This window comes from Bos indicus x Bos taurus, chromosome 13, assembly GCF_003369695.1.
Source record: "Bos indicus x Bos taurus breed Angus x Brahman F1 hybrid chromosome 13, Bos_hybrid_MaternalHap_v2.0, whole genome shotgun sequence".
NCBI lineage: Eukaryota > Metazoa > Chordata > Mammalia > Artiodactyla > Bovidae > Bos > Bos indicus x Bos taurus.
This window is the reverse complement of record NC_040088.1, coordinates 21,457,205-21,484,691: the sequence shown is the minus strand read 5'-3', so window position 1 is coordinate 21,484,691 and position 27,487 is coordinate 21,457,205. Positions and strand designations below refer to the sequence as shown.

General features: G+C 53.5%; 1 protein-coding gene across 2 annotated transcripts in view; it reads right to left on the bottom strand.

The window, feature by feature from the left end:
• Window positions 1-27,487, bottom strand: part of NOL4L (nucleolar protein 4 like) — a 131,332-nt gene that overhangs the window by 76,496 nt on the left and 27,349 nt on the right. For both annotated transcript variants that reach the window (XM_027558818.1, XM_027558819.1), the window contains exon 2: window positions 4,531-4,686. In XM_027558818.1, coding sequence (XP_027414619.1) covers window positions 4,531-4,686 — 156 coding nt within the window. The remainder of the gene's footprint in view (window positions 1-4,530; window positions 4,687-27,487) is intronic.

Below are 27,487 nucleotides of genomic sequence, written 5' to 3'. Positions count from 1 at the left end.
GAGACAGATTCTACAGGGCTTAGGGAGGGCCTGCCTGGCTGGGCTGCTCTGCTTAGGGCTGCCCGTGGCGTGGCCAGAGGCCCTGCTTGCCGCCTGGCCCACTGAGGATACAGGGGCAGTTACCAGAAAGTGCCCAGGGGCCTGGGCCTTAGCAGAGACCCAGCAGATGCAAAGGCTGGCTGGAGTGCCACAGGGCGCTGATGCACTGGGTGCACAACTTCTGGCTCTGGATCCCACAGAAGGGCAGACGGGCAAACCCAAGGCAGGTGGGTGAGAAGCCCTTGGAGCTGTCCGAGGGCCCTATGCGGCTGGATGGTTTGCAGTCTCACTAAGAGCTCCCGTGGGGCGTCAGTAAAATGTCCAGCTCTGCGCTGCTGTAGGACCTGAATGGAGGAGGATGCCTTCCCTACCAAGGCCTTCAACCTCCTGTGGGCATCTTTTGGTTCATGCTCCTGCCTCATCCACGTGAGAAATGGGACCTCCCTTTCTGTTTGGCTGCACAGATGCCCGAGGCCACAGGACCACAGGGTGAGCTGAGACGTGGAGGATCATCCCAGCTGATGCCCTAGTCAGCAGGATGGTGGTTTTCTGATAGTTTTAGAGCTACAGACACTGTTCTGGAAATAGACTCTTATCCTGAAGCCCAAAACGTGACACAGATAAAGACAGAGCTGCTGCATTTAAGAAGGGGCCCATCCCCGCCCAGCAGCTCTCGGCGGCCCTGGACTGTCTGTTGCCTTGCTCTCAGGCCTCCAGCCTGGATGTTGAGACCGATACCTGAATCTGCCTTTTATGTTTTTCTTACTGGGAAAAGCTGAGTGAGATTTCATTGGGAGGGAGTGCAGAAGCTATTTGCAGAGTCGCTGACTTGCAAGGCCCCATTTTCACTCCCCAACTCAGAGGCCGACAAAGACAGATGAGGCCAATTGGGGGGATTTGCACCACTCTACAAGATCCTCCTTCTGCCCTGAGGGCGGATTAGCACGTGGTGGGCCTGGAGCAGCTGCTGACCACATCTGGCCCCAACTCCAAAGTGGTCTGGGCAGTCAGATCAGGGCTCCAAAGCCCGACCTCGCCTTCCAGCACCCCGGGAGAGAGGAAGGAAGCAACAACACTCACTCTGATTCAGGTGGGTGCAGACATCAGGACTTCCCTGGCGGCTCAGCTGGTAAAGATCTACCTGCAATGATGGAGACCTGGGTTCGATCCCTGGGTTGGGAAGATCCCCTAGAGAAGAGAACGGCTACCCACTCCAGTATTCTGGTTTGGAGAATTCTGGCCTGGGTCCAAACAGCTGGACACAACTGAGCGACTTTCACTTTCATGAGACATCAGAAACAAGCTTCCCTGGTAAAGAATCCACCTGCAATGCAGGAGACCCCGGTTCGATTCCTGGGTCGAGAAGATCCCCTGGAGACGGGATAGACTACCCGCTTCAGTATTCTTCAGCTTCCCTGGTGGAAAAGAATCTGCCTGCAATGTGGGAGACCTGGGATAGATCCCTGGGTTGGAAAGATCCCCTGGAGGAGGGCATGGCAACCCACTCCAGTATTCTTGCCTGGAGAATCCCCATGGACAGAGGAGCCTGGTGGGCTACAATCCATGGGGTCTCAAAGAGTCAGACACAACTGAGCGACTAAGCACAGACATTAGAAACACTCCTTGAAAAAGGACCAGTCCTCTATGTGGGCTCAGAGAACTTTGTAGAACACATAGCTCTGCCTTGGCAAGACTCCCTGGGGTCCTCTGGACCTTAGGCCATGTGGCATCAGAGGCAAAGTTAAGGCAGGGCTTCCTGCCCAAGATGGGGACTCCCTGTAGTGTCCATTGTCAATGGTCATCAACCCCTGGCTCATAGACCTAGTTTCAGAAAGCTCCTTACCTGCCCTCCCCGATCAACTGCTGGACAGTGGTAGGTGCTAAAAAGTTCTTTTCCTATTGAAGAGTGTGCCTCCTTTAATGCTTTGAACAAGACTGCCCATCTCTCCTGCAGTCCCCTGCTCCCTTGGGCACCCCAGGCCTATAAGACTTCATAAAGTCCCAGGTGCCCCCAGAGACAGCGAGGCAGTCCCAAAATTCAGGTTTGGCAAAGCATACACAGATAGGTCCAAAAAACCCTCCAAAGGGCCTGATGCAAACCCTGAGGTGCCAGGCTGTACCCCTCTGCAGCCATTAGCACCGAGTCTCCTAGCAGGCATGGATGGGGCTGAAGAGCTAGGCTTGGGTTGAGGCAAATGGGAGCAGGTAAAAAGAGGACGACAAAAGCGTCCCCATCACCCTGCCCCCCCAAAAGGTAAAGGATGACAGATGGGGAAGTGGGGGAAGGGAGAGGAGGTGCACAGGGGAGGAAGGGGTGCAGTGGTCCCCTTGGCCGCACACCCACAGCAGGAGGGCCTGGCCTGCTCCCTCTGCCTTGGCCCTGCTGCTGAAATTCCAGCTCTGAGCGCAGCCCAGCTGGCTCGTTGCCAGTCATGTGCCAGCTCCAGGCTGGGCAGCGGGAAGTGGGGCACGCGGCGGGCATATGGACGAGAAGCCAGGAAGCGCAGAGCCAAGGGCTGGACGTCCACTTGGCCCAGAGACACAGAGCCTGGTGGGCGCAACCAGCCTCGCCCTTTCTGCAGCACGGAGGTCACCGACCCCAGCCTTAATGAACACCCAGGAAGTGCCTGAGGGTAAGGTTTGGGGCTGGGTACCCATGGGACCAGAGAAATCACACAGTCCAGTCAGCCTAAGCCTATCTACTTTGACAAGCAAGTCAGTGGGCTTGCGAACTGGCCACAAGACGTCTGCAGCAAGGCAGCGTGTCTAGTGGTCAGGGCACAGGCTCTGAGCCAGGTGCCTGACTCTGAACATCAGCTGGGTGACCTCAAGGCAGGCTTAATCATCTCTCTGAGCCTCGCTTTCCTCCTCTGTAATGGTAGCGCCAGCTTCATCCTTATACCCTTCATCCGCGTGATGGCTCTGAGAGCCGGCGCAGGGGACGTGCTGAGCACACAGCCTGGCATGAGCAGGCTCCCAGCATGGCAACTTCAATGCTGAGAAAGTGCACGGGGTATCATCAGCACCAAGGGGCCCACATGGGCCCCAGCTCAGGAGTCCTTCCCTCCATTTATGATCCTCCAGTGGAAATACCCTCAGAACTCCCTTCCCACAAGTCACTCCCCATCACACAAGTCCTGAGCTGCAGGGCGGGGCAGGTGGTACAGTCATCTCCTGCTTCCCTCAGCCTGACCCCTCCTCTCTCTGAGGGCTTTGGCATGTGGGTCCATCCTTAAGACACATTTAACAAAGGTCATCTTCTGAGATCAAGAACAAACCAGATGGTTGGATTTTTTTTTTTAATCAGGTCATATGGGGAAATTATAGACTTACACAGGCCACCTCTGCCATACTCCAAGGCTATTTAGAAAAGAACTTGGAGGGGTTGCCATCTACTTTGGGTAAGGAAGGCCCATCACAGAGGGGTAGGCCTCTAGGAAGCCAAAGAGAAAGTCAACACAGAGCGGGGAGTGAGACCCCGGCTGACCGCTGCCTCCGGGCTGTGTGGCCTTAGAGTGGTAGTTTAACTCCCTGGGCCGCAGTTGCCTTAACTGTGAAATGGGCCACGGCGCCTCCATCACAGGACTGCTGAGAGGCTTGAGTGAACATGAAGTGCTTGGCTTCCTGGTTTAGTGGTGGGTGCTGGACAAGCGGTTCAGAGCTGGGCATAAGCCATGGCAATGGGGGCCAATGCAGGGATGCGACCAGAACCCAGACAGGCTGTGGCCACCGTGCCCTCGACAGTCTTCCGTGTGACGTCTCCCATCCTAGGTGGCCACCTCTGCTCCCTTCTGCCTACCCAAAGCTTAGACTGCTGGCTGACCTGCCACCCGCTCCGTGAAGGCCGCTTCACGGACTGAACGTTGGTGTCTGGAGGGACCGCGGCTGAACGCCCAGGTGCCTGGGTTCTTGTTCCCCTGAAGCTAGTCTTGGAAACATTTCTGTTTCTCTCAGCCTCCCCAGCCCCAGTCAAGCTGTGCTGTCCTTGAGGGCGGGGCCCAGGTCCTCAGAAGTCCCCTGGGGAACTTCTGGCACTGACTTGCGTTGTAGGGGCTTGAATGCACTCACACACAGGGAGTATTCGGACAGGTCTGGCACACAGCGAAGGCCATGGAAGCGTTTGCTCTGCCGATTACTATTATCTGGCCTCCCCCTCCTCCAACCGCGGCCCCAAGCTGGGGGGTGGGGAATGGAGCAAAGCAGAAACCAGGAAGAGGAGAGCTTTCCTCCTGCCCTCCTCGTCCCTCTCCTTCCCTCCCTCTCACCCCCTTCAACCTGCTTCTCCTTTGTGCTCTGACCACAGAGCCCGCCCCCTCGCCCTGTGAGCCATCTCTGGCTGCCATGCCCTTGCCCCGTGCCCCCCTGGATCCCCAAAGGCCGTTTCATCACGCCTCAGCTCCCTGCCCCGCCCCCTGCCCAACATGTGCGGAGCCCATGGCCTCCTGCCAAGGCCTGGGGCTGCCAGCAGAGGCCAAGAGACAGAAATCTCACCGCTCGGTAGGTTTTCTTCTGCCCAGCGTGCTTGGGGGCTTTGCCGGGCTCCGCTGAGCTCTCCACATGCATCGAGTAGATGATGTCAAAGAAATCTTCCACCACAGCGACCCGCTTCAGAGAGATGCCCTCCGGCTCCGACAGGCCATCTGCCCCCTGCGACAGGGTGGACAAGCTGTGTTAGTGTCAGGGATGACGGCGGGGTGAGAGCTGGGCCCTGCGGCCGGGCAGCGGGGCGGGGGCAGGCACGCTGCTGCTCGCTGACCCCCGCCAGGCCTTCCAAGGGTAGGTCTGGGGGGACCTGGGGGCAACAGGAGCCTGCTCAGAGGGCCACAGGGAGGGGGCAACCAGAGTCAAGGGTGGCTGCTGCTATGAAATCTACCAGAAACAATGGGCAGAGAGAAACAACAAGGAAAAATACAAATTAAAAACCCAAGAGCCTCCATGTTCACAATTTCAGACAGATTGTGCCAGACTCAGGCGGGGAGCTTTCGAATTGCACGCTGTGCCAAGACCATCCTGGAAGTCTCTGGGGAGGTGGGGAGGGGGGTGCTAAATAGATGCGTCCCCATCAGGAGCTCGCCAATTAGCAGTAACCTTTCACTGTGGTCCCGGGCTGGGGGCCCAGGGGAACGGCTCACATCACCTGGGTGACTCCTGCCTCGCCCTGGCCTTTCAGAAAAGCTTTTCACCGCTGCCCGCCTCCCTACTCCAGCAGCTGAGCGCCAGCAACAGCACCAGGGCTCTTTGTGTGTGGAGACACAGAAATAACACACACAAGGCCATGTGGAGGTGGCAGGCTGTGTGAGTGGGGTGGCCGTGGGGCCCCCCTGAGCCTCTTACTGGGCTGGCACGAGTATTGTCAGCTGGCCCCAAAAAGGTGCGCCAGGATCTCAGGGGTACTGGGCTCTCTGCCACCCTCTCCGTAAGGGGAGACCTGGAGGGCTCTGGGGGGCGTCAAAGAGGAAGAGTAAGCAGAGGGGTGGGGAAAAAGGAGGCGGGCTTTTCTGTAAAAGTGCTTGGAACACAAATCTCCCAGAGGATTCTTCCCCAAAGGACCCCCGCTCAAGAATGTCAGCTCTTTGGAGGAGGGAGTGGAAGTGTGTGGGGCGGCGGTTCTTCTGTCGGCTCACAGCTGTCTCCCTATCACCTAGAACGATGCCTGACACATAGTAGGCTCAATAAATAACTGCTGAATGACGGCCTGGTTATAGGCAGCTGCCAGGAGGGGTAGTAGGAGGGGTAGTTTAGCCACACGCTTCTTCAGTGTCAGTTGGGCCCCATCGTTTAAGTGGCTGTGTGACTCTGAGCAGGTATCTTGCTTCTCTGAGCCTCGGGTCCTTTATCGAGAAAATGGGGAAAACAGAAGGCCCCTTCCCATGAGCTATGGAGAGGAGTAAATGAAATATGCATCCAACTCTTAGCATCAAGCCCAACCATGGGAACTCCTGGATAAATATTGTCATTAAGAAGTGTTTTGCCGACTGCCAAGTTTCCCCTAGCCAGGACGGGGCTGAACATCGCAACCAGCCTGGGAGACTGTGAGGGTCAGGACCTGCCTGTGGGACGGTGGCTGGTAAGTGGAAGGGCTGGCTCAGGACGTTGGTCTTTGTCGTCAGAGGGGAATCGAGGCCACACTGAATGCGACGCTCACTCACAGCACATTCCAGCCGCAGTCAGGGTTTGCTTTTATCCTGCAACTTTCTCAACCTGCCCTGGTAGGATAGCGGGGCTGTCTCTTTGCCAGTGGCCCACTTGAGAGCAGATGGGAGAGGAAAGGCCTCTGGGGTGGAGGGACCAAACCCCAGGCCTAGTGGGCAGTGCCCATGAGTGATGGTGCTGGCTGGTGCCCTCACTGGCCTTACACAGGCCTTCGAGCCAATGGCTTTCTCCCAAGTTAGCATCCATGGCAATGGGGACTTCTCAGCAAATATCTGGGGGGGGTGTGTGTGTGCCCACCTGTGTAGAAAGAGTTGCCTGCTGGTCCTGCTTGCCTGCTGGGAGATTGTAGGCAAACTCTTCAACTTCCCTGAGCTTCACTTATGAGGTATAAAATTCCATACTTTTCTCTTCTTAAACCCCCTCAGAAGTTACTGTTATCTCTTTCTTGAGGGTATCTGAAGTCCCCCTCTGAATTCCTGGGCTCATCAGTGATTAACTCATTTATTAGCTGACGTGTAACTACCAGCATTTTAGAGATCTTCAAATACTGCCATGGTAGAGCTGAATGGGACAAATATGAGAGATCAGTTATAACACACTTCTAACCAGAGGTTCATGTTGGCAAAAACAAACAACAGAACCTCTAAAAATGAAGGTATAACCGGGTTTCTATTTCTTGATCAGGATGGGTTCAGTTTATAAAAGGCCATTGATCTGAACACTTACAATTTGTATACTTTTCTGTGTGTCTGGGGCTTCCCTTGAGGCTCAGCTGTTAAAGAATCCGCCTGCAATGCGGGAGACCTGGGTTCGATCCCTGGGTTGGGAAGATCCCCTGAAGAAGGGAAAGGCTACCCACTCCAGTTTTCTGGCCTGGAGAATTCCATGGACTGTATAGTCCATGGGGTCACAGAGACTCAGACACGACTGAGCGACTTTCAGTTCACTGTGTGCCTATTAATTTGTGTTTTGCTTTGTTAATTTATTTATTTTTCTTAACACCAAAAGTGTCTGCTAATTTTAAAAGTTATATTTTTTAAAAAGTATAATGGGGTAGGTAGTTCTAAACTTTGATAATTTGAATCCAGAGGCATAATGATGGGTTTAGATGCCTACAAGTGAATAGACCTCTCTGGTCATAAAACTGCTTGAGGCCAGAACACAGACACTTATGGAAAAAGTTTACAAAATTGGATGAGAAGGAGTGGAGAAAGAAAACAATCTGATGAAAGATAATATTTTAGATTAGGTGGGATGGAAAAGTGTCCCCTAACCAACTTGGTGACCTTGCGCAGGTCACTTCTTGACCTCTTAAAACTCATTTTCCTCACACCTGTAAAATGAGCTTACAAAGTCCTAGTTGGATGTGGTTCCAAGGCTAAGTAAGAATATGTCAGGCATCTGCCTCATACAGGCTTGAAACATTCATCTTTCCCCTTCAGACCCACCGAGCATGGACATTCTGTGTTTAGGGATCCATTCTCATCTCCTGTCCCTCTAATCCATTCAGGTTACAGAAGGGGTCCCCCAAGGTAATACCCACCAGCAGAAGAGATACAAAGTCTTATGGAAAATAACCTGCTAAGAATGTCACACAAACTTGGAATAAGCTTTCCTAAAGTCCAAGTATAATTAACTAACCCAGATTAAAAGCAAAACACACTCCCAGCGCCTGGCCTGCCTCTGTCCCAGTCCTCCACCTCCATTCACAGGCAGACGTGGGTAATCAACCTGGCCCAACGTGACCATAAAATTATCTCAGAGAAACTCTTCAGGGTTGCTCCCTCTTTAAAAATGGGTTATGAGGACCACTTCCCTGGTGGTCCAGCAGTTCCCATGCAGGGGATGTGGGTTCGATCCCTGGTCAGGGAACTAAGATCCTACCTGCTGTGGGTCAACTAAGCCCCTCAAGCAGCAAGGAGAGAAAGTCAGCATGCTGCAGCGAAGACCCAGCACAGCTTATAAAAAACAAAACAAAACACCAAGGGCTGTGCTCTTCCCTCCTGTTCAACCCTGAGTCCTGTAATCGGTCTATCTCAACTGCAGAGATGCACACAGGAAAGAAGAGGGCCCTTAGCAACCAGAATTCAAACCACACAGTGTCTGCAGAGCCACACCGTGAACTGTCCTCTGGTGAGCTGCGGCCACCTGGACACCATGCGTACTACACCCTGAGGGAGGAACATCAGGATATCTGTGTGGCCTTCAAGGAGAACCCTGGGAAGAGAACAAAGGGATCCCACGGCAGTCACGTGCTGCAGACAACTCTGCCATGCCCTACGTTCACAGAGGTAATAACCTTCATGCTAAATGCTACAGGAGAGGCATGCTTTTCCTAGCTGAGAATCCAGACGCAGTACTACAAGGCAAAGGCTGCTAATTAAGGGATCGGACAGCACCTTCTCCTTAGCCTTGGGATGCCCCTGCCAACCGCCTCTGCTTAGTCCTCGAGTTAGCTTAGTCTGATCCATAGCCCTAAGCAACCTGGGCCCTGGGTTGACAAAGGAAGCTCACTTCATTTACAGGCTGGATAAAGAGTGGGGCTGGATGGAGCTTCTTGACTATTCCCCGCTTCCTGGGAATGCCAACCAGGAGTGATGGCATGGAGCCCTGCAGCACCCCCTGGGAAAAGCCATGAAACACACATGGTCAGTTGTGCAGGACCAACCTCTGGGGCCTTCCTGCGTGGGGGAGAATATTGCCATGGTAACATACTACATCTTTTTGAAACAGCTAATTCCAAAACAGCCCGTCAGACGGGCCAACAAAACCAGACATGGCAATAGCTTTTAAAAATTCAAGGAAGGGGGTTCCCTGGTGGCTCGGTGGTAAAGAATCTGCATGTCAATGCAGGAGACCTGGGTTCGATCCCTGATCCAGGAAGATCCCATATGCCTCAGAGCAACGAAGCCCGGGTGTCACAATGACTGAGCCAGTGCCCAGAGCCTAGGAGCTGCAACCACTGAAGCCCGTGTGCCCTAGAGCCTGTGCTACACAAGAGAAGCCGATGCAGTGAGAAGCCTGTGCACAACAACTAGAGAAAAGCCTGCAGGCACCAAAGACCCAGCACAGCCATAAATAAATGAATAAATTTTAAAAATTCAGGGAGGGGCTTTTCTGTTGGTCCAGTGGCTAAGACTCTGTGCTCTCACTGCAGCGGGCCAGGATTCAATCCCTGATTGGGGAGCTAAGATCCTGTATGACATGCAGCACAGCGCCCCGCCCCCCCCCCAAATACATAGAGCTGCAAACTTTCTTGGATATTACCATCTTCCTTAAAACCACCCTATTTGAGTTCTAAAGGCCAGATTGCGAGTCATTGAAGAAATCACCAAATGTCTACTTCAGTAAGGCTGGTATTTCAGAATATTTATAACAATGGTTGGGCTTCCCAGGCGGTGCTAGTGGTAAAGAACCCACCTGCCAATACAGGAGACTTAAGAGACTCGGGTTTGAGCCTCTTAAGTCTGGAGACTTTCAGAGACTCAGAAGAGGAGGACATGGCAACCCACTCCAGTATTCTTGTCTGCAGAATCCCTATGGACAGAGGAGCCTGGCGGGTTACAGTCCTTGGGGGTCACAAAGAGTCGGACAGACTGCAGCAACTTAGCATGCACGCATGCACAGGAATGGTTTGCAAAGTGTGGTCCCTAGGCATCACCTGAGAACGTGTTAGAAATGTGATTCTCAGGTCCCACCTCAGACCTACCAAATTTGACATGTTGAGGGTTTTAATAGGCCCCCAGATGATTCTAAGGCAGGACAGAGTTTGAGAACTGCTGATTAGAATGCCTCTGTGATTGAGACTGGGAGGTGGCTAGTAAGGCAACTGGCATTGGATAATGAATATAAATATTTTCTGTGCTGCTGGGCCTAATATATTAATACTTTCTTCTCTAGTGAGTGCCCATTTTCCTAATGGTGGGGACAAAAGATTCTTATTGGGCAATTTGAGTATGAATTTGAAACACCTACCCAGAGACTTGCTGGGGATTGTGGGTAGAAAGAGAAGGAGTGCCCAGCATCCTGACATTGGAGTTTTAAAGTCCTTCCTGGTGAAATTAATTCTTAAGCAGGTCATCCCTTGACAAGTCTTTTCTGGCTTCCTCAGTTTCCTCAAACAATCTGAATGCTCAATATAAGGAGGACTGCTGCGTCCAGGGCTGCAAACCTACAAGGAAGATGAGTATATCTTCCCAGGCCCCTGCCCGGGTAGCCTTATGGACTGTTGTGAGGAGTCATCCTCAGGTGAGCTCCTGAGTCTGATTGAATCTTGCCTGTCTCCTCACTAAGCCAATTAAATGGACTCCTCACCTTGATGGCAGGTAAGGTTCAATTGCTAAGGGATTGCAGTTCTGTCATCTCCACTAGAACTTCAAAGTCACTGGCTGGTAATAAGTTACATACCTATCAAGGTGGTACACCCTTTCAGGCCACCAGGGTGCCATCTAGTGCGCCACCACCACTATATTAGAGGCAGGTACCTTCCAGCAGCCAAGTGTCTATGATTAAGAGAATGTGACTAAACAGTGGGGACATTTCTCAACTGGGTTCCTTCTTGAAGAGGAAGAAACCACAGAAACAGTCCGTAGGATGAGCCCTTTCGGTGCAGCTCTCAACAAAGAGCAAAAATCAACAAGATTGCCGTTACAGGATAAAGTCCACGAGGAGAATCCACCCCTAGTGAAACACATCTTTGGCGACCAGTTGTTTGGGAGCCCAGGACTTCAGGGGGTAGATTGTATGGGCAAGTGTGAGGATACTGCTCCATCCCACGTAGGCCAGCCAGGACAACAGGCAAAAGCTACAGCAAGTATTAGCTGCCTGCTCCTCCCAACTTAGAAGTGGGTAACAGAGGATGAGATGGTTGGATGCCATCACTGATTCAATGGACATGAGTTTGAGCAAGCTCCGAGAGATGGTGAAGGACAGGGAAGCCTGGTGTGCTGCAGGCTATGGGGTTGCAAAAAGTCAGACACGACTGAGTGACTGAATAGCAACAACCTCCCAACTTCTGGAACTGTCCCTCTCATGCCCCAAACCACATTTTAATAAGTTCAGGCAGGACCAAGGTTTTGGAAATGGGGGTAACGGTTTTGGGGAGTTCCCACAAAAGTTCTCCTTTCCACAAAAAAAAAAGTTCTCCTTTCAACTCCTGGTAGGGCTGAAAGAAGACCAAGGGGGAGGAGTCAGCTTCCTGCAAAGGGTCCTCAGAGAGAAATGGATAGGAGACGAAATTTTAAAAGCAAACTAAACTAAGAGAATGAAAAGAATAGGAAAATAGAATGAAGACCTTCATCCAAATATCCAGAAATTTTCTCCTCAGAACCTCCCAGAGAAGCCAGTCATAGTTTATAAAAACGGTCAGATGACTGACAGGGGCTACTGTTTTAGTGGGACAAGGACAGTATTTGAATTTCTTTCCTGTATGAATACTATCTACCTTCAGACTGGAAACCCAAACCAAAAAAACTCCAAGATAAAGATTCATGCCAGAATTTCAGGACCCATGGTTATACTGTAGCCAGAATTTCTGGACCCATGGTTGCACTAGCCCTGGACAGGACTGAGGGATGAGACCACCCCCCACCCCATAAATAAATAACACAAAAACAAGGCGTGGAAGACTCATTGTAGCACCTGCCTCTTCTCCACCCCGTGCACAATCTCCAACTGCTAGTGCGGAGCGGCCACCGCGGTGCACCTGCCATCTGGAGCAGGCCTCATATATTCCAAGACCTCCTTTCTGCTTCACTGAACCTCCATCTTCTATCAAATCACGCCAGGGACCAAAAGGCACACCCCAGGCCACAGGGCAAGGTGCCTGGGATGGGGCCCCAAACAACAGCCATATCCTTCAGCTCTGAATATTTCTTTTTTTTTTCCTTTTGTTAACTCTTGGGATGTCTGGAAAGTGAGGGGCGGGGGAGAGAGAAAGAGGGGAGCAGTGGTCCAAAGCGCTCCCCTCTTGGCCGCAGAGGAGCAATGACCCCGGTTTAAGGGATGGAGGGAGGAGGTAGCTGGGGCACTCTCAGGCCAGATAGAGTAGGGCCTGGGGGACAGGGATTCTGGCCTGGGGGTGCCAGGAGGGTGCAGGGGCTCCAAAAGTCAGAGGTCTGAGGACAATCCAGCCCGGACCCTGGGCCTCAGTTTCCTCCTGTGTAGAGGGGACACGGTATGTACAATGCCTTTCGCCACCTCACAGGACGCTTATGGGAACCCAAAGGATGCACAAACAGCCCCTGCCCCGGGCAGAACTTCCATAAATGACCCGGTCACCACTACTATGGAGAGGCGCGCTCCAGGATTCTGGGGACCCGCCTCCCTCGGGCATTGCGGCCAAGAGCAGGGAATGGGGTCCCTGAGCGGGGGTTTCTAGGCGGAAGGGGGCGGTCCTGAGCCAAGCGGGGCCCCGCGGGTGGGTCCCTTCGGGGCTGCAGCGGGCCGCCCGGGCGCGCTAACGAGCGGGCCCCAGGTGCGGGCCCCACCCCGGGCTGGGGGGCGGGGGGAAGAGGAGGGGCTGGAGGGGGAGGGGAGAGGCCCGCGCTAATGACTGTTGACAGCGCGCGCTGGGGCTGGCCGGGCCGCGCGCGCCACTGACAGCTGCTGGGGCGGGGGGCGGGGGACGCGGGTGAGGCGGCTCGCGCTCCCCCCACGGCGCACGCGCGTGCGCCTCGGTGGGGAGGGGCCGGGAGGCGCGCGCGCGCCGGGCCCGGGTTCGGAGGGCCTGCTGGAGCGGTTCGCGCGGGCTCCTCGCGGGCAGGCAGGTAATGAGAGTAACCATGGCAACCCACCAGAGGAAGTGTATTCTGTAGGAGACGTTAATCCCCTCTCCCCGGAGCTGGGACAGCCTGACTTTCCATTCTCACACAGTAATTAGATACCAGCTGTCAGTGCAGGGGGGACGGCTCCGCGGCTGCAGCCCGGCTGGGGGGGCGCACAAAGGGGGTTGGGGGGGGAACGCGAGGAGAAGGGCATTAAAGACACAGGGACGCTTTCCGGCGGGTGGGCCGGGGCGGCGCGCCTCAGCCCGGTCTCCGGCCTCTAGGCGCGCGCCCGCTCACCTGGAGACCCCGCCCGCGCGGGACCCCGCCCACTGGACACGCACCTGCTGCGCGCGCGCGCCCGTCCGCCGGCCAGAGCGCTCCCCCTCTCCAGGCCCCGCCTCCCCACTCTCCGCGCACCTGCTCCGCTCTCCGCCCTCCTGGGACGCTGCCCACCTGTCCTTTGTGCGGGGCGGTACCATTCGATCTGGCCAGCTCTCCTTCAGGGAGCGCCCGCTATGTGCCAGGCGCCGTGCCAAGCCTGATCTGTGTAATCCTCCCAGACCCTCTGCGGTAGGCGCCTCTGCTGTTCCCCGCCCAGGGCGCAGCGGGGTGTGGCCATTTGCCCAGGGTCACTCAGACTTGAACCCCCATCCCGATGCCCATTGAACCACCAGACTACAGCGCCTCCCTCTCGCGTCCACAGCCGTTAGAGCTCCAAGGGCCTCCCAACCGCCCAGGGAGACAATCAACACCGGTGGCTGGCATCGTGGTGCGCTTACTGCGTGCCAAGCATTTGCTGCCTCATTTCACTTTCCCAGCAGCCGTGGGAGGATTGCTACCCCCATCTTACAGGTGAGGAAACTGAGGGACAGAAAGCTGAAGCGACTTGCCCACAGGCATGGAGAATAGAGGAAGAACTGGGATTCAAACCCAGGCAGCTAGACCCTAGTATCCATGCTCTCAGCCACGGGCACTATTAACTCCACCCCCAGGTTCCTGGTGGCTGTAATCCAGCCCAGGCCTTCTCCTTTCACCGTTCAGCCCGCCCACATCCTGTCCCAGCATCAGTGAGAAGCTGCCTCTCCTAGCCATACCTAAGAAATCGAAGAAGTTCCTAGGTCTAAAGCCACTGTCACGTCACTGATTTCTGCAGATCTCCCCAACCCTGACTCTCAGTGAGGACGCTGTCCTGTGATGAGTTGCTTCAGTGTGACTCTATGGACTGTAGCCCACCAGGCTCCTCTGTCCATGCAGTTCTCCAGGCAAGAATACTGGCGTGGGTTGCTGTACCCTCCACCAAGGGATCTTCCCAACCCAGGGATCGAACCCACATCTACTGCTGTTCCCACACTGTAGGCGGATTCTTTACCACTGAGCTACTGGGGAAGCCCCCCTCAGCGAGGATAGCCACTTGGAAATCATTGGGAGCCTCCCCGTTTCCCAGGTAGGGGAACCAAGACCCTCAAGGTGAAAGGCTAGACCAAGGAGGAGATGGCCTATGGAGCTTTTCGTGGGGAGTCCAGTGGGGAGTCCAGTCCCCACAGGCCCAGCTATGTCTCCTGCCCCCCACCCCACAGTTGGACCTGTGGGTGGGCACACCAAGGAGGGGCAGGAAGTGCTGAGAAGCAGAGCGGGCTCCTGTCCCCAGTGGCGGCGGGTGTCTGGGGCAGGAGGAGGCTATCTGATCCCTTCCCCATTGCCCCGGCCATGACCTCCTCCCTCCCTCCCTCCCTCCATCTCTCCCTCCCTCGTGGCCAGGGTAGCCAGCACCCTGGACTGCAGCTGAGAACCCAGCGTTCCCCCGACCCGGCCCACATTCCTATGGGAGGAGGGGTCGGTGGGGTGGTGGGGGGTAGTTGGGCCAAGGGCTATAGGGACAGGGGCACCCCTGGGGCTGCCCCACCCAGCTTGGGCCAAGGCCGGGCTGTCTCCAACCTCACCATTTCCTGCCTCCGCTCTTCCCATCTCTCACTAGCAGAGCTGCCTAAATTTGGCTCCAGGAGGGAATGGGGGAGGTGGCAGCAGGCGGGTGCTGTCAGAGGCCAGGGCGCAGCTCCCTGTCTAGCCGGCTGGCATTTTTGCTGTCTGGAGGAGGGCAGGGGGGCCCACCAGCCCTCTCCAGGAAAGGGAGATGTTCGTACCTTCTGACATGCACTGAGTAATGTGCAAACGACATGCAAACCAAGCTTCAAATCAGCATCTCAGCCAGGGAACAGCTTGGGTGCTGCTTTTGGGATAAGAACAGAAGAACCAGTGGCCCACTCCCCGGGGCTCCAGTGGGAGCTGGGGGTGGATGCAGGGTGGCCAGGGCTGGGAGTTGGGAGCCTCCGTTTCTTGCCAGGTGGAGTTTGGGGGCTTTAAATCAGCGGCTGGACTCTGCCTCACAGCCTAAGGGCAGGACCATGGCTTTCTCTGGCATAGTGCTTGGCACACCGTTCTATGATTAAGCACATGAGGTTGTAGTCATCCTGTCCAGGATTGAACCCTGGGTCTCCACTGGCCAACTCGGTGAATTCCTCAATGGTATACCTGGGCAAACAACTCATGTGATTGGCATCCCTTTTAGGACTTCCCTTCCCTAGAAGGTGGGCACAGGGGCAGGGCCCAAAAGAACACCGGTTTTGGAATCAGACCTGGATTCTAGGTCTGGCGTAGCCAGTGAGGCTCTGCAGGTCTCACGCCCCTCCTCTGGGAAATGGGTTCAGGAGCTCAAGTTCGACTATGATGTCCGTGTGGGGGCCTGGCATTCAGTGGATCGTCCGGAATTCTTCCCACCAGTGCGGTCTCACTGATGTCTGCCTTCATACAATTGCATTCTCTGTCCCAGTCCCATCTCCCCTCTCCCTTGGGTTTCTCCCTCCTCTTGTTCTCTCCATTGTTCTTGGTGATCTCAGGGAAGTCACTACCTCTCCGAGCCTCAGTCTGCACGTCCATCTGCTCCATGGGGTAATGGGAGATGGATGCTGTCTGGAGTCTAGGGCCCAGGAGGCATTTGATGGGTGGCAGCCCTTTACAAGGCCCATTTATATCCCAAATGTCCAGGAGGGGTGGGCTGTGCCCTCCAGCTCTATCAGGTATGGGGTGTTGGGGCCCCTCTTCTCGGTAACTCTGTTTAACCCCAGATAACTGCTCTCCTGCCCCTCGGCCGGGGCTGATATGTGCTGAATCCAACTTCCTGCCACCCAAAAGCCACTTCCTGCCAAACTCGAGCTGATACCAGAAGAACTTGTTTTCTGTGCACAGAGCAGTCCCGCCGCCGGGCGGCCACCGGCCTGCCCTGGGTGTGAACATTTTTTTCCATTTGCCGGTCTGCCTGGTGGGGCTGGGCGGGGAGGATGGGGACCCTGCTCTCTTCACCTCTGAACCTGCCCATCCTGCCCCACCATAGCCTCTGGGCCTGCCAGCCTGCCCAGGAAGGGTGCCAAGTGGCCCCTTTGGGCCCAGGCAGACGCCTGTAGGCAGTGATACACAGTCTGTCACGGCCACACACCAACCAGCCAGTCTGACAGCCACCAGGCGAGGACTCTGGGAGACAAGTGTGAGACCCCGTCAGACAACAGTCGCACACACTTTCAGAGTCACACACAGGTCGACGTGGACACCCAGTCTCAGAGTCACTCACACACAGGCACACAGAGCTCCCCCACACTTGCCCAGCGTCCATCCCCCTTCCAGGTGTTTCACTAATTCAGCAGACACTCTCTGAAGGGCCTGCTCTGTGCCAGGTCTTGGTCTAACCCATAGTAAAAACTACTGGAATAGTAACTAGCTGACCTGTGCTGTTCCTTCAGTTTCCTTATCTGTGAAATGGGGATAACAGCCCTGCCCCACAGGGCTGTTGGGAGGATTAATGAGCTAATACATGCAAGGCCCCTGTCCCCGACTGGCCCATAGAAAGTGCTAAGTTAGGCTATCTTAGTTAGCCAGGAGCATCCTGTGCCCAGCTCCGCTGAGACCTTACACACTTATCACCCTGAGTCCTGACCCAAGCCCCTGGAGGCTCAGGTCCACACTCCCATTTCCACAGATGAGGAGACAGAAGCTCAGGGAGGAGGCCCACAGGTCCTCAGGGTACCACCACGACTCCTCTCTCTCCTCTCCTCCTACTCTGCTGCCCCCGGCTGCCTCACGACCCACCGCACCACACACACACACACACACACATACACACACACGGTGGCCTCTGTCTGGAGTGCCCTGGCCACTTGCTCTTGGTGTGACCAGCTCCTTCTGAGCTGTCCACTGCCCTGGCTCCTCCCCAGAGCCCTGTTCACTTTCCTCAGGACACTCATCACCCGTGGAGCACCAGACCCCCCACTGGATCATTTTGTCCTGTCTGCCGGCACATAATAGGGGTTCAACAACTTTGGAATGTAAATGAATAAACAGCCTGCTCCTCACACCTAGCTACTGAGGCCAGAGTCTGGAACCACACCAGGACACCCCTAAGCTGGAGCCCAACTCCCAGGCTAGCCTGCTTCTCACACCTCCAATAGGCATTGCATAGCGTGTGAATGAATGAATGAATGAAATCAGGGTTTTGGGATCCCAGTCCAGGGCTCTCTGGGCTAAACCTCCTTCACTTCCTGGCAGCGTGGACAGGAGCCAAGCTCCAGCCGCCTCGGATGGTGGCGGGGCTGACGGGCCGCCTGAAGCCGGCTGTCAGGAGCTCGTCTGGCCACAGCCGCCAGCAGGGGAGACCAGCTGGCGGTGCAGGGTCCATCGGCCCAGGCCTGGAATCTGAGCCACCCTGAGAGGCCCAGCTTCTCTCCAGGCCCCCACAAACTGGCCTTTGTTCCCCAGGCCAGCCAAGACCCAGGAGCCTGGGCTTTCTCTCTGCCCGCGGCACCCGCGCTGAGCCGGCGGGGTAAATGGGCCAGCCTCCCCTCTGTCCGGGCCCACGATGTCGCTTCAGGACTAAATGGAGATGTAATTTTCTATACAAATCCATGACAATTTAGATGGAGTGATTGTAATTGGCTTTTCAATGGGGGTTTTGTCCAGTGCTGGTGGCTAGAACTGGGTGGCCTGTTTGAGGCAGGCTCCATTTAAATGACAATAAAGCAATAATATTGAGGACTTGTACAGTACCCAGAGCCCCTCCTGGGCCCAAGTGGAGCCTCATGTTTATGGATCTGGTCCTTCCCTTGGGCAGTCTGGGCAACCAGCGGGGTGGGGGGCACCGAGCCGGGAGAGGGGCCATTCCAGACCTAAGGGCTCTGGGGCGGCCAGGGCAGGGCCCCAGGTCCCCTGGCTTACCTGCTCCGTCATTCACCATACAACCACCAACCAGTGCTGCCTGTGGGCTGGCTCCTATTCCAGCTGTTGGGGGTGCCAAGAGACAGAGAACCCTCCCGGGCAGGTCAGAGGTGCGAGGGAACAGTGGCAAGGACAGCCAGCCTGACCCAGAGCCAGATGGCCGGGTTCAGTTCTACCAAGCTCCTTACTAGCTTTCTGGGCTTCAGCAAGTTACTTAACCTCTCTGTGCCTCTGGCTGGCCGGCCATAAAACAGAGCTGCAGTCAGTTACTGTGAGGACGAAACCCCTGACTAGGGCTCAGTACAGGGCCTGGCATGTGGACGGTGCTGTCGGTAAGTTACTGCCATTGTTTGTTAAAACCCCAGCTCTGGTGTCAGACTTGCTAGCGGTGACTGTGTGCTTGTGCTTGTGACTTAACCTCTTTAAACCTCCACTGGCCTCTCTTTGGGGCTATCCTGGTGGTTCAGATGGTAAAGAATCCACTTGTAATGCAGGAGACCTGGGTTCGATCCCTGGGTTGGGAAGATCCCCTGGAGAAGGGAATGGCAAGCCACTCCAGTATTCATGCTTGGAGAATTCTAAGCTTCTCTTTAAGGTGGGGCTTTTAGGAGAGCCAACCCCACGGGGTGGTGGGGATTTAAGGAGAGGATGCAGGAAGTGCTGGGCTCAGTAAACACTAGCTCTCACTTACAGGACGCTTTTTGGCCTTGAGAAGCTTGCCATTCAGTGATAATTATACTGTTGAGTGTTGGGAGACAGAAAGGGAAGAAGAGAAAAGCTCACAGGAAGCCAGGACAGAGCTGTTGGTCCCGGCAGGGGATGCAGGGGAAGGGAATGATCTGGAGGGGCCTCGGGAACAGGGTAGGGCTGTGGGCAGTGTTAAGGAAGGAAGGCTTCACAGAGGAGGTGACATTTGGGCTGGGCCTTGAAGGATGAGTGACAGGTTTCTGCCGACATAGGGCAGATCCCAGTGCCAGGCACCGTGGCTATAGCGTCACAGGCAGACCCTCCTGAACTGCTTCCTACCTGTGGGAGGAGTCGAGGTGGGATGGGGGATGAGGGCAGGCCTTCAGGGAGGCTGTCCTGAAGAAGCAAGGCTGAGAGCATCTAGGAAGGGAAACAGCCTGTGCAAAGGCCCACAGTGGGAAGGCATCATGGGCCCTGGTGAGTGGACAGCAGGGGAAACTGCAAAACATGGCTGGAGGGAGTGGATAGGGGCCGTGGTTTTACTCACAGTGAAGTAGGCGGCCACAGAGGGATTTTAAGCAAGTGAGTGACACCATGCACGCTATATTTTTAAAGGATCCCTCTGGCTGCTTGTGGGCGATGGGCTGCAGACTGGAAGGGGTAAGAGGGAGACCCTGGAGAAGTGGTCAGGTCACTGAGGGGAGGGAAGTGGTTGGATCCGAGAAACAGCAGGCGCTCAGTAACTGTTGTCTGGAGGATGGGCAAGTAGAGCACGATGCGGGGCTGGGTGCAGCTGGCACATACCGCGGTTGGTGAGAAGAGATGAGAGAAGAGATGAGGGCCGCCTCCCACCTCCCCTCATCAGGCTAAGGCTCTGGGGCTTTTTCCTGAAGGCAGCAGGGGAGCCAATCCAGTTTTTTTTCTTTTTTCTCCAGGCAGAGAAAGACCATGCTGGGACTTGTGCTTGGAAAGATCATTCTGCTGTAGGGTGGGTGGGTGGGAGGTGGCAGGTGGGCGAGGCTGGAGGGAAGGATGTGGGGAGGGAGAGTGGCTGCTGGGGGCTCAGAGGCCTCAATAGGCATCCTAGCCATCCCCCAACTCCAAGAGCAACAAATTTCCTCTTCAGTGAGGTCTAAAATCCAGTCCTGGGTCACAGAGTGGTCACTGGCAGGGTTGAGATCCAACCCCAGGGCAAACTCAAAGGCCAGTGTTCTGTTCCGTTTTGGCATCATCTGCCTTGATTGCTAATACATTATAAATAGTGTTTCATGGTAACTGTCAGCTGTAGAACCGTTACTACAAACCTGGGAGGTGGGTATTATTATTCCCATTCTGCAGATGAGGAAATCAAGGCTCCGAGAGGCTGAGTCACTCATCTAAGGACACAGAGCTGGGAATAGAGATCCAGGGTCAGAACCAGGCAGTGTGACTCCAGACCTTTACAGCAGAGGTCCTTTGAATTTATTGCTAATCCCTGGTGGCTCAGATAGTAAACAATCTGTAATGCAGGAGACCCAGGTTCGATCCCTGGGTTGGGAATACTCGACTCCAGTATTCTCATGGAGAATCCCATGGACAGAGGAGCCTGGCGGGCTACAGTCCATGGGACTGCAAGGAGTCAGACACGACTGAGTGACTAAGATACACTTAAAGGTTGGGAAATTTCATGAAGAAAACCTGAACTTTGCACAGAACCTCCTGATGTTGGCAGCTTCCAGACCCAATCTTTGAACCACGTCCATCTAGTGGCCCCAGGTTTACACGTCCAGCCCGGGCCTATCCTCTGCATCCATTCAGCCCATTGGACATATCTGAAAGCAAGTGCGTGTTTAGGGCCCCTGTAGAGCAGGAGTCCCCAATCCCTGGGCTGCACAGCAGAAGGTGAGCAGCAGGCAAGTAAACGAAGTTTCCTAAACTTCATCTGCTATTCCTCATCACTCGCAGTATCACCTGCACCCACCCTGACCCCCGTGGAAAAATTGTTTTCCACGAAACCCTGATGTCAAAAAGGTTGGGGACTGCAGCTATAGAGGGCCAGGGAAAGGCATCCATCTATTCATTCAATAAGCATCTGGACCACTGCCACCCCCTACACTGCCTGGCCTTCGCCACCAACTCTTCCTCCACCGGAAGGAAGCCTTCTCCACATTCACTTTCTCAGGCCAAGCACCCAGGAGTCATCCTTGATTCCTCCCTCTTTATCTCACATCCCGCCATGCCCATCCCATCCATCAGCAAATCCTGCTGACTCCACCTTAAACTGAGTCCAGAATCCACCTGCTTTCCACCATTTCCCCTGCCCCTGAGCTCCCCTCCTGGGACTTGTGGGGTTTTGAGGAAAGGCACGAGCTAGCACTGGAAAGCCCTTGGTCCCTCTCCTCTGGGTCTCAGTCTCCTCATCTGTAGAGTGGGCGCATGCTAAGTCACTTCAGTCGTGTCGACTCTTGGGGACCCCATGGACTGTAGCCCTTCAGGCTCCTCTGTCTGTGGGATTCTCCAGGCAAGAATATTGGAGTGAGTTGCCATACCCTCCACCAGGAGTTCTTCCCGACCCAGGGTTTGAACGCACATCTCTTATGTCTCCTGCACTGGCAGGTAGGTTCTTTACCTCTAGCACTACGTGGGGAGCCAAGGAAGTGTGGGCACAGTAGGTCATTTGACTCCCATTATCCTCTCATCCTGGCGGGACAAAAGTGGGGCTAAGGAAGAGTGTGAGTGCAATAGAAGAAAAGTTAGACAAACTGGACCTCATTAAAACTAAAACCTTTTGTCTTTCAATGGATACCACCCAGAAAGTGAAACACAGCCCACAGGCTGGAAGCAAATATTTGCAACTCATATATCTGATAAGGAATTTGTATCTAGACTATATAAAGAACTCATAACTCAATAATAAAATGAATAATGCAATTTAAAAATAGTCAAAAGATCTGAATAGACATTTCTCCTTAGAAGATACACAAATATCCAATAAGTACATGAAAAGATGCTCAGTATCATTAGCCATCAGGGAAAGGCAAATCAAAACCACAATCAGATACAATTCCACTCACACTGTGATGGCTCTAATCAAAAGGACAGATAGTAGTAAGTGTTGACGAGAATGTGGGAAAACTGGAAGCCTCCTACACTGTGGATAAGACTGCAAAATGATGCAATGATTTTGGAAAACAGTCTAGCAGTCACTCAAAAGGTTAAACGTAGGATTACCCTATGACCCGGCAATTCCACTCCTAGGTAGAAAAAAACTGAAAACATATGTCCACACAAAAACTGTACAGGACAGGTCACAGCAGCATTATGCATCACAGCTAAAATCTGGAGACAACCTAAATGCCCACCAACTGTTGAACAGATAAATGAAATGTGGCACATCCATCCAGTGGAATATTATTCAGGAAGAAAAAAAGAAAGAAGTATACGCTACAGCGTGGACAAACCTTGAAAAAACTGTAGTAAGTGAAAGAAGTCAGGCACAAAAATCTACGGATCGTATGATTCCATTCATAGACAATGTCCAGGGAAGGTAGGCAAATCTACAGAGAAAAAAGTAGTTTCCCGAAGCTGGGGAAGGACACTGGGATATGGGGTTTCTTTCGCAGGTACCGCAAATTTTCTAAAATTGATTGTGGAAACATATAATTCTGAATATACCAAAAAAAAAAAAAACCCATTAAGTTGTATTTTAGATGGGTAAATTTTATGGTATGTGAATTATATCTCAATAAAGCTATTATAAGAACAAAAAGCAACCTACAGAACAGTGTACAACATATTTTGTGTAAAAATAGAAACAAACCCCAGAAATGCCTGTGCATATGTGCTTATACATATGTATAAAACATCTCTGGAAGGAAACCCAAGAAATAATAGAGGCTGCCCCTGGGGAGGGGAACTGGGTGGCTAGGAGGAAGAATTTTTTTTACATTGGTACCTGATGAATTTTTTTGTAAATAATGAGATTCTGTTACCATTTCAAAATGTTATACTTGAAAAAAACCAAACCAGTGGTTTATTACTGGCCCTCAGCCAGAGGATGGGTTAGGCAAGACAGCTCTGAAACACAGAAGCTAGAGAAACCCACCTTCACAGTTTTCCAAGCCTAGCTAACATCCATCACTGTTTTTACTCCTCATGCAAGTCCTGTTGGAGGGTTTCAGCACAAGTCCTGTTTCCACCAGCAAATACTGTGGGTCCTCCTTCAAAAAAGGGCTAGAATCCACCCACTTCTCACCCTCCACAGGCACCACTGTGGCTCAGGCCACGAGCCCCTTCCACCTGGCTGCCCTGGATCATGACACCAGCCTTCTCCCAGCTTCCACTCTCTCCAGTCTATACTCCACACAGAGCTCCCTTTCCTCCCACCAGTCCGCTCTACAGCCTGGGCTTCTGCCCACTGGCCTCCCCATGGTTCCTCAGACTTACAGGCACTTCCTGCCTCAGGGCCTTTGCACTCGCTCTGCTTGCTACCTAGAGTACTTTCCCACCAGATATCCACCTGGAGGCTCCCTCACCTCCAACAGTTCACTGTCCAGTGTTTCCTCATAAAGAAGCCTTCCCAGACCTCTCCATCTTCCCCTGCTTTACTTTTCTGTATAGTACTGACATATTTAATATTTACACTTACTTATCTGTGATCTGTCCCTCCCACCTCTAAATGTAGGCTCCATGAAAGGCAGGCTTCTGTTTCTTTCCCCAGCACCAAGAAACACTCACATTGTAGGAGTTCCGAAATATCTGTCAAAATAAAACTGGGTCCTAAGAAACCATCACAGACCAGAGGAGCTCAAGGAGATATGAAGACTAAATGTAACGTGGTCTCTCAATTGGGATCCTGCAACAGAAAACAAACCTTAGGGGAAAACTAGTGAAATCCAAAAAGAAAAAAAGTGTGAGCTCAGTTAATAGTGATGTATCCGTGTTGGTTCCTCAGCTGTAACAAACATACCATAATAGTGTCAAATGTTGACAGTAGGGGAACCTGGGTGAAAGGTACATGGGACTTTTGCGGACTATCTTTGCCGCTTTTCTGTAAGTCTAAAATTATTCTAAAATAAACCATTTATTTAAATTTTTAAGATGTGTTAAATGAAAGCATACGTGTACAAACTGAGGCTCAAAGGTGAAGGCAAGGACTTCCCTGCTGGTCCAGTGGTTAAGGATCCACCTGCCAATGCAGGGGACACGGGTTCAATCCGTGGTCAGGGAACAAAGAGCCCACGTGCCTCAGGGCAACTAAGCCCACGTGTGCTGAATTACTGAAGCTCACACTCTAGAGTCCATGTTCTGCAACAAGAGAATAGCCCCCACTTGTCACAACTAGAGGAAGTCCGTGCACAGTGCTGCAACGAAGACCTAGCACAGCCAAAATTAATTAAAAAAAATTTTTTTTAAGGTGAAGGCATTTGCCACAGGCTACATAGCCAATGAGAAGCTGTGGCTCGTGGGCAGAGATTAGTGAACATCCTGCAAGAGAAGGAGGCCCCTGTTACTGGAAACCCATTTATGTTTCAACGAAAAGCAATGTGTTGGGGGAAGATGGAGGCTTTCTTTCCAAGCATCATAGGAGACTGAGACATTTTACTGAGAATCCACTCTGGCCCTGTGGAGCTCAAAGACAGGCACACTTTCCCAGCAACTGCCTGGGAGACAGTCCTTTTCTCCTTGGTTCCCAGGAAGCCCAAATGGCCTCTCCAAGTCACAATACTGTTTGCCAAGAGTTCTTGGCCCTGGAACTCAAGATGTCAAGCCAGGTCATACAAATCAGGTTAGGGGACAAGGTGGGGGGCCTGAGGGAGACAAAGGGTGGCCTAGGAAGGGAAGAGAGAAAGGACAAGTCTTCTTGAGCACTTCCAAGAAGCTGGTACAGGCCAAGACATTTGAAGTGTATGTGCGTGCTAAGTTGCTTCAGTCGTGTCCGACTCTTTGAGTCCCTATGGACTGTAGCCCGCCAGACTCCTCTGTCCATGAGATTCTCCAGGCAAGACTATTGGAGTGGGTTGCCATGCCCTCCTCCAGGGGATCTTCCTAACCCAGGGATTGAACCCACATCTCTTACGTCTCCTGCATTGGCAGGTGGGTTCTTTACCACTACCACCGCCTGGTAAGCCAGGTGTGGCTTTTAGGTCTATGTGACCTGATTCCAGGCTCCCAGACCCACAGGGTTGGTAGGGTCATTCCCGTTTCACTGATGAGGAAACTGACGACTGGAAAAGATAGCAGCTACGGGGCGATGAAGCAGCCACAATGGGGTTTGATCTCTTGGGCTGCATCTTGATCCCCTCTCCACGTCCTTCTTGCCCTCTAGCGACACCGGCTTCTCTCAGAACCATATCTGCACCTGGCCTTCGCCCACACTGCACCCTCTGCCTGAAACAGCCCTTCTTCCCTATGACTAAGCTAACTTCTACTTGACCTTCAGGCCTCGGCTCCAGTATTACTGCCTGTTACGGGCAGTTCTGTGCACCCCCCATCCCCTCTCCTCTCACTGCAGTTTCCTGTGTTGACGTCTTAACTTCTGTACCTCAGACTGTGACTGTATTGGGAGACAGGGTCTTAAAAGAAGTAATTAAGTCAAATGAGGTCATTAGGGTGGGCCCTAATCCAATACAACTGGTGTCCTTAGAAGAAGAGGAAATTAGGACACGAGACGCACGGAAGAGAGGCCGTGTGCGACACGGGGAGAAGACGGCCGCCTGCAACCCAGGAAGCGGCCTCAGAAGAAGCCAAAGCCCCGGCGCCTGACCTCGGACTTGAAGCCTCCAGAATTGTGAGAAAACTGATTTCTGCTGCGTAAGACCCCCGGTCTGTGGTACTTGGTTTTGGCGGCCCCAGCAAATGAATAGACTGCCTCAGAGCAGCTCTCCTGACCCCCATCCCCAGGGCACGACCTTGGGAACCCCCTTCCTTCACGGGGCCTCTCAATGACGATATTCTGTTTATTTGTGTGTCCGTTTGGTTCATAGCTATTACCGTCAGCAGACGGTGAGCACTGTGAGGGTACAGAGGGGTCTGCCATGGTCTCCACCAGGGCCGAGCACAGTAGGTGCTCCATAAACAGGCACGACGTGACGCCATGGAGTAAAGGACTTGGTCTTGTCCCCCTTTGTACCTGTGTCCCTGACCACAAAACAGCAATTTTAAGGCTTCTGGAACTCTTAAACTTCATTCCTCTCCTGAAGCAAATATTTCATTGCGGGGTGGGGGGTGTGGGTAGGCTTTAGGTCGGTTAGGCTCAATTTTGCCCAACAACCCGGAATCAGATCCTTGCTAAAAAATGTAAAATTCATTCCTGGAGTCAACAAAAGAAAAAAGGGCCACGCCCTTGACTACCTGTGCCCTGCCTCCCTGAACCCTGTTCTCCCGGCTCCCCAGCTCCAGCTCCGCCCAAATCCTGTCGACTGCCCAGGGCTACATCCAAAAGGCTCCCTCCCAAAGAGCTCATCCCAGAGATGAGGGACCCTAGAGACATAGAGTGGAGGCTCAGAAAGGGCAAGGAGGTGGCCCAAAGTCACACAACCAAGCAAAAACTGGTGCATCTGTGAACTTCAGCTCCGGACCCAATCCCATCCCTTGGGGCATCAGCTATGGCATCTGCCCACATAATGCCATCAGCCCCAAGGATGCACTACTTTTCTGACCTCAGGTGCAGCAGAGGTCATGGGGCACAGACAGGGTGTGACCTGCCCACGGTCACACAGCCGGGAAACAGTGGAGCCAGAGCTGGAAGTCCCGGAGCCCAAGCTGCCAACCATTAGACTACCCTACCCTTACATGTGGGCTACAGGAACTGGGTCATGTGATACTGATGGAGCGCTGCGGGCTGGGGAACCTCAGGAATCAGACAGACCCGCGTGTCTGTGCTAGTCGCTCAGTCATGTCTGACTCTTTGTGACCCCATAGACTGTGTAGCCCGCCAGGCTCCTCTGTCCATGGGATTCTCCAGGCAATACTGGAGTGGGTTGCCACGCCCTCCTCCAGGGAATCTTCCCAACCCAGGGATTGAACCTGCATCTCCTGCGACTCCTTCATTGCAGGCAGATTCTTTACCGTGGAACCGCCAGGGAAGCCCCCAGACAGACCTGAGTTCAAGTCAAATCACCATGTAACCTTAGACAAGTGACTAAGGTTGTTCCCTCCACTGTAATGGAGTCCACCTGGTGGGGATATGGTGCAGCTTCAGTGAAACAAGGTTAATGTCTATTCATTAATGTTCATGTTAAGGGGATGAAGCCATCAACACAGAGCCGTCTACAGCATAAAGCAGGTCCGTCTGCTCAGCCCATTCCACAAATCGGGGTCTACCCTCCCCATCCCACCCCCGTTGAGGGGCCCCCTTGCTGCTACTCTGCACTGGGGTCCTGTCTGCTGAGTCATGGCACCCTCTCCCCCCATCATTTGCATTGTGGATGGTGCCGAAGGTTCACGGCTACTTAGGATGCTCTCAACAGTTCCTTGGTCTCTACTTACTGTGGGTACAGAGTCATGCTCTGAACGCAGGAGCCTCTCTGCAGGGGAGTCAGGAACAACACAGCCAGGTTCCTAAATCTGCCCACGTGGACATGCCCAGTGCTTGGGCAGGG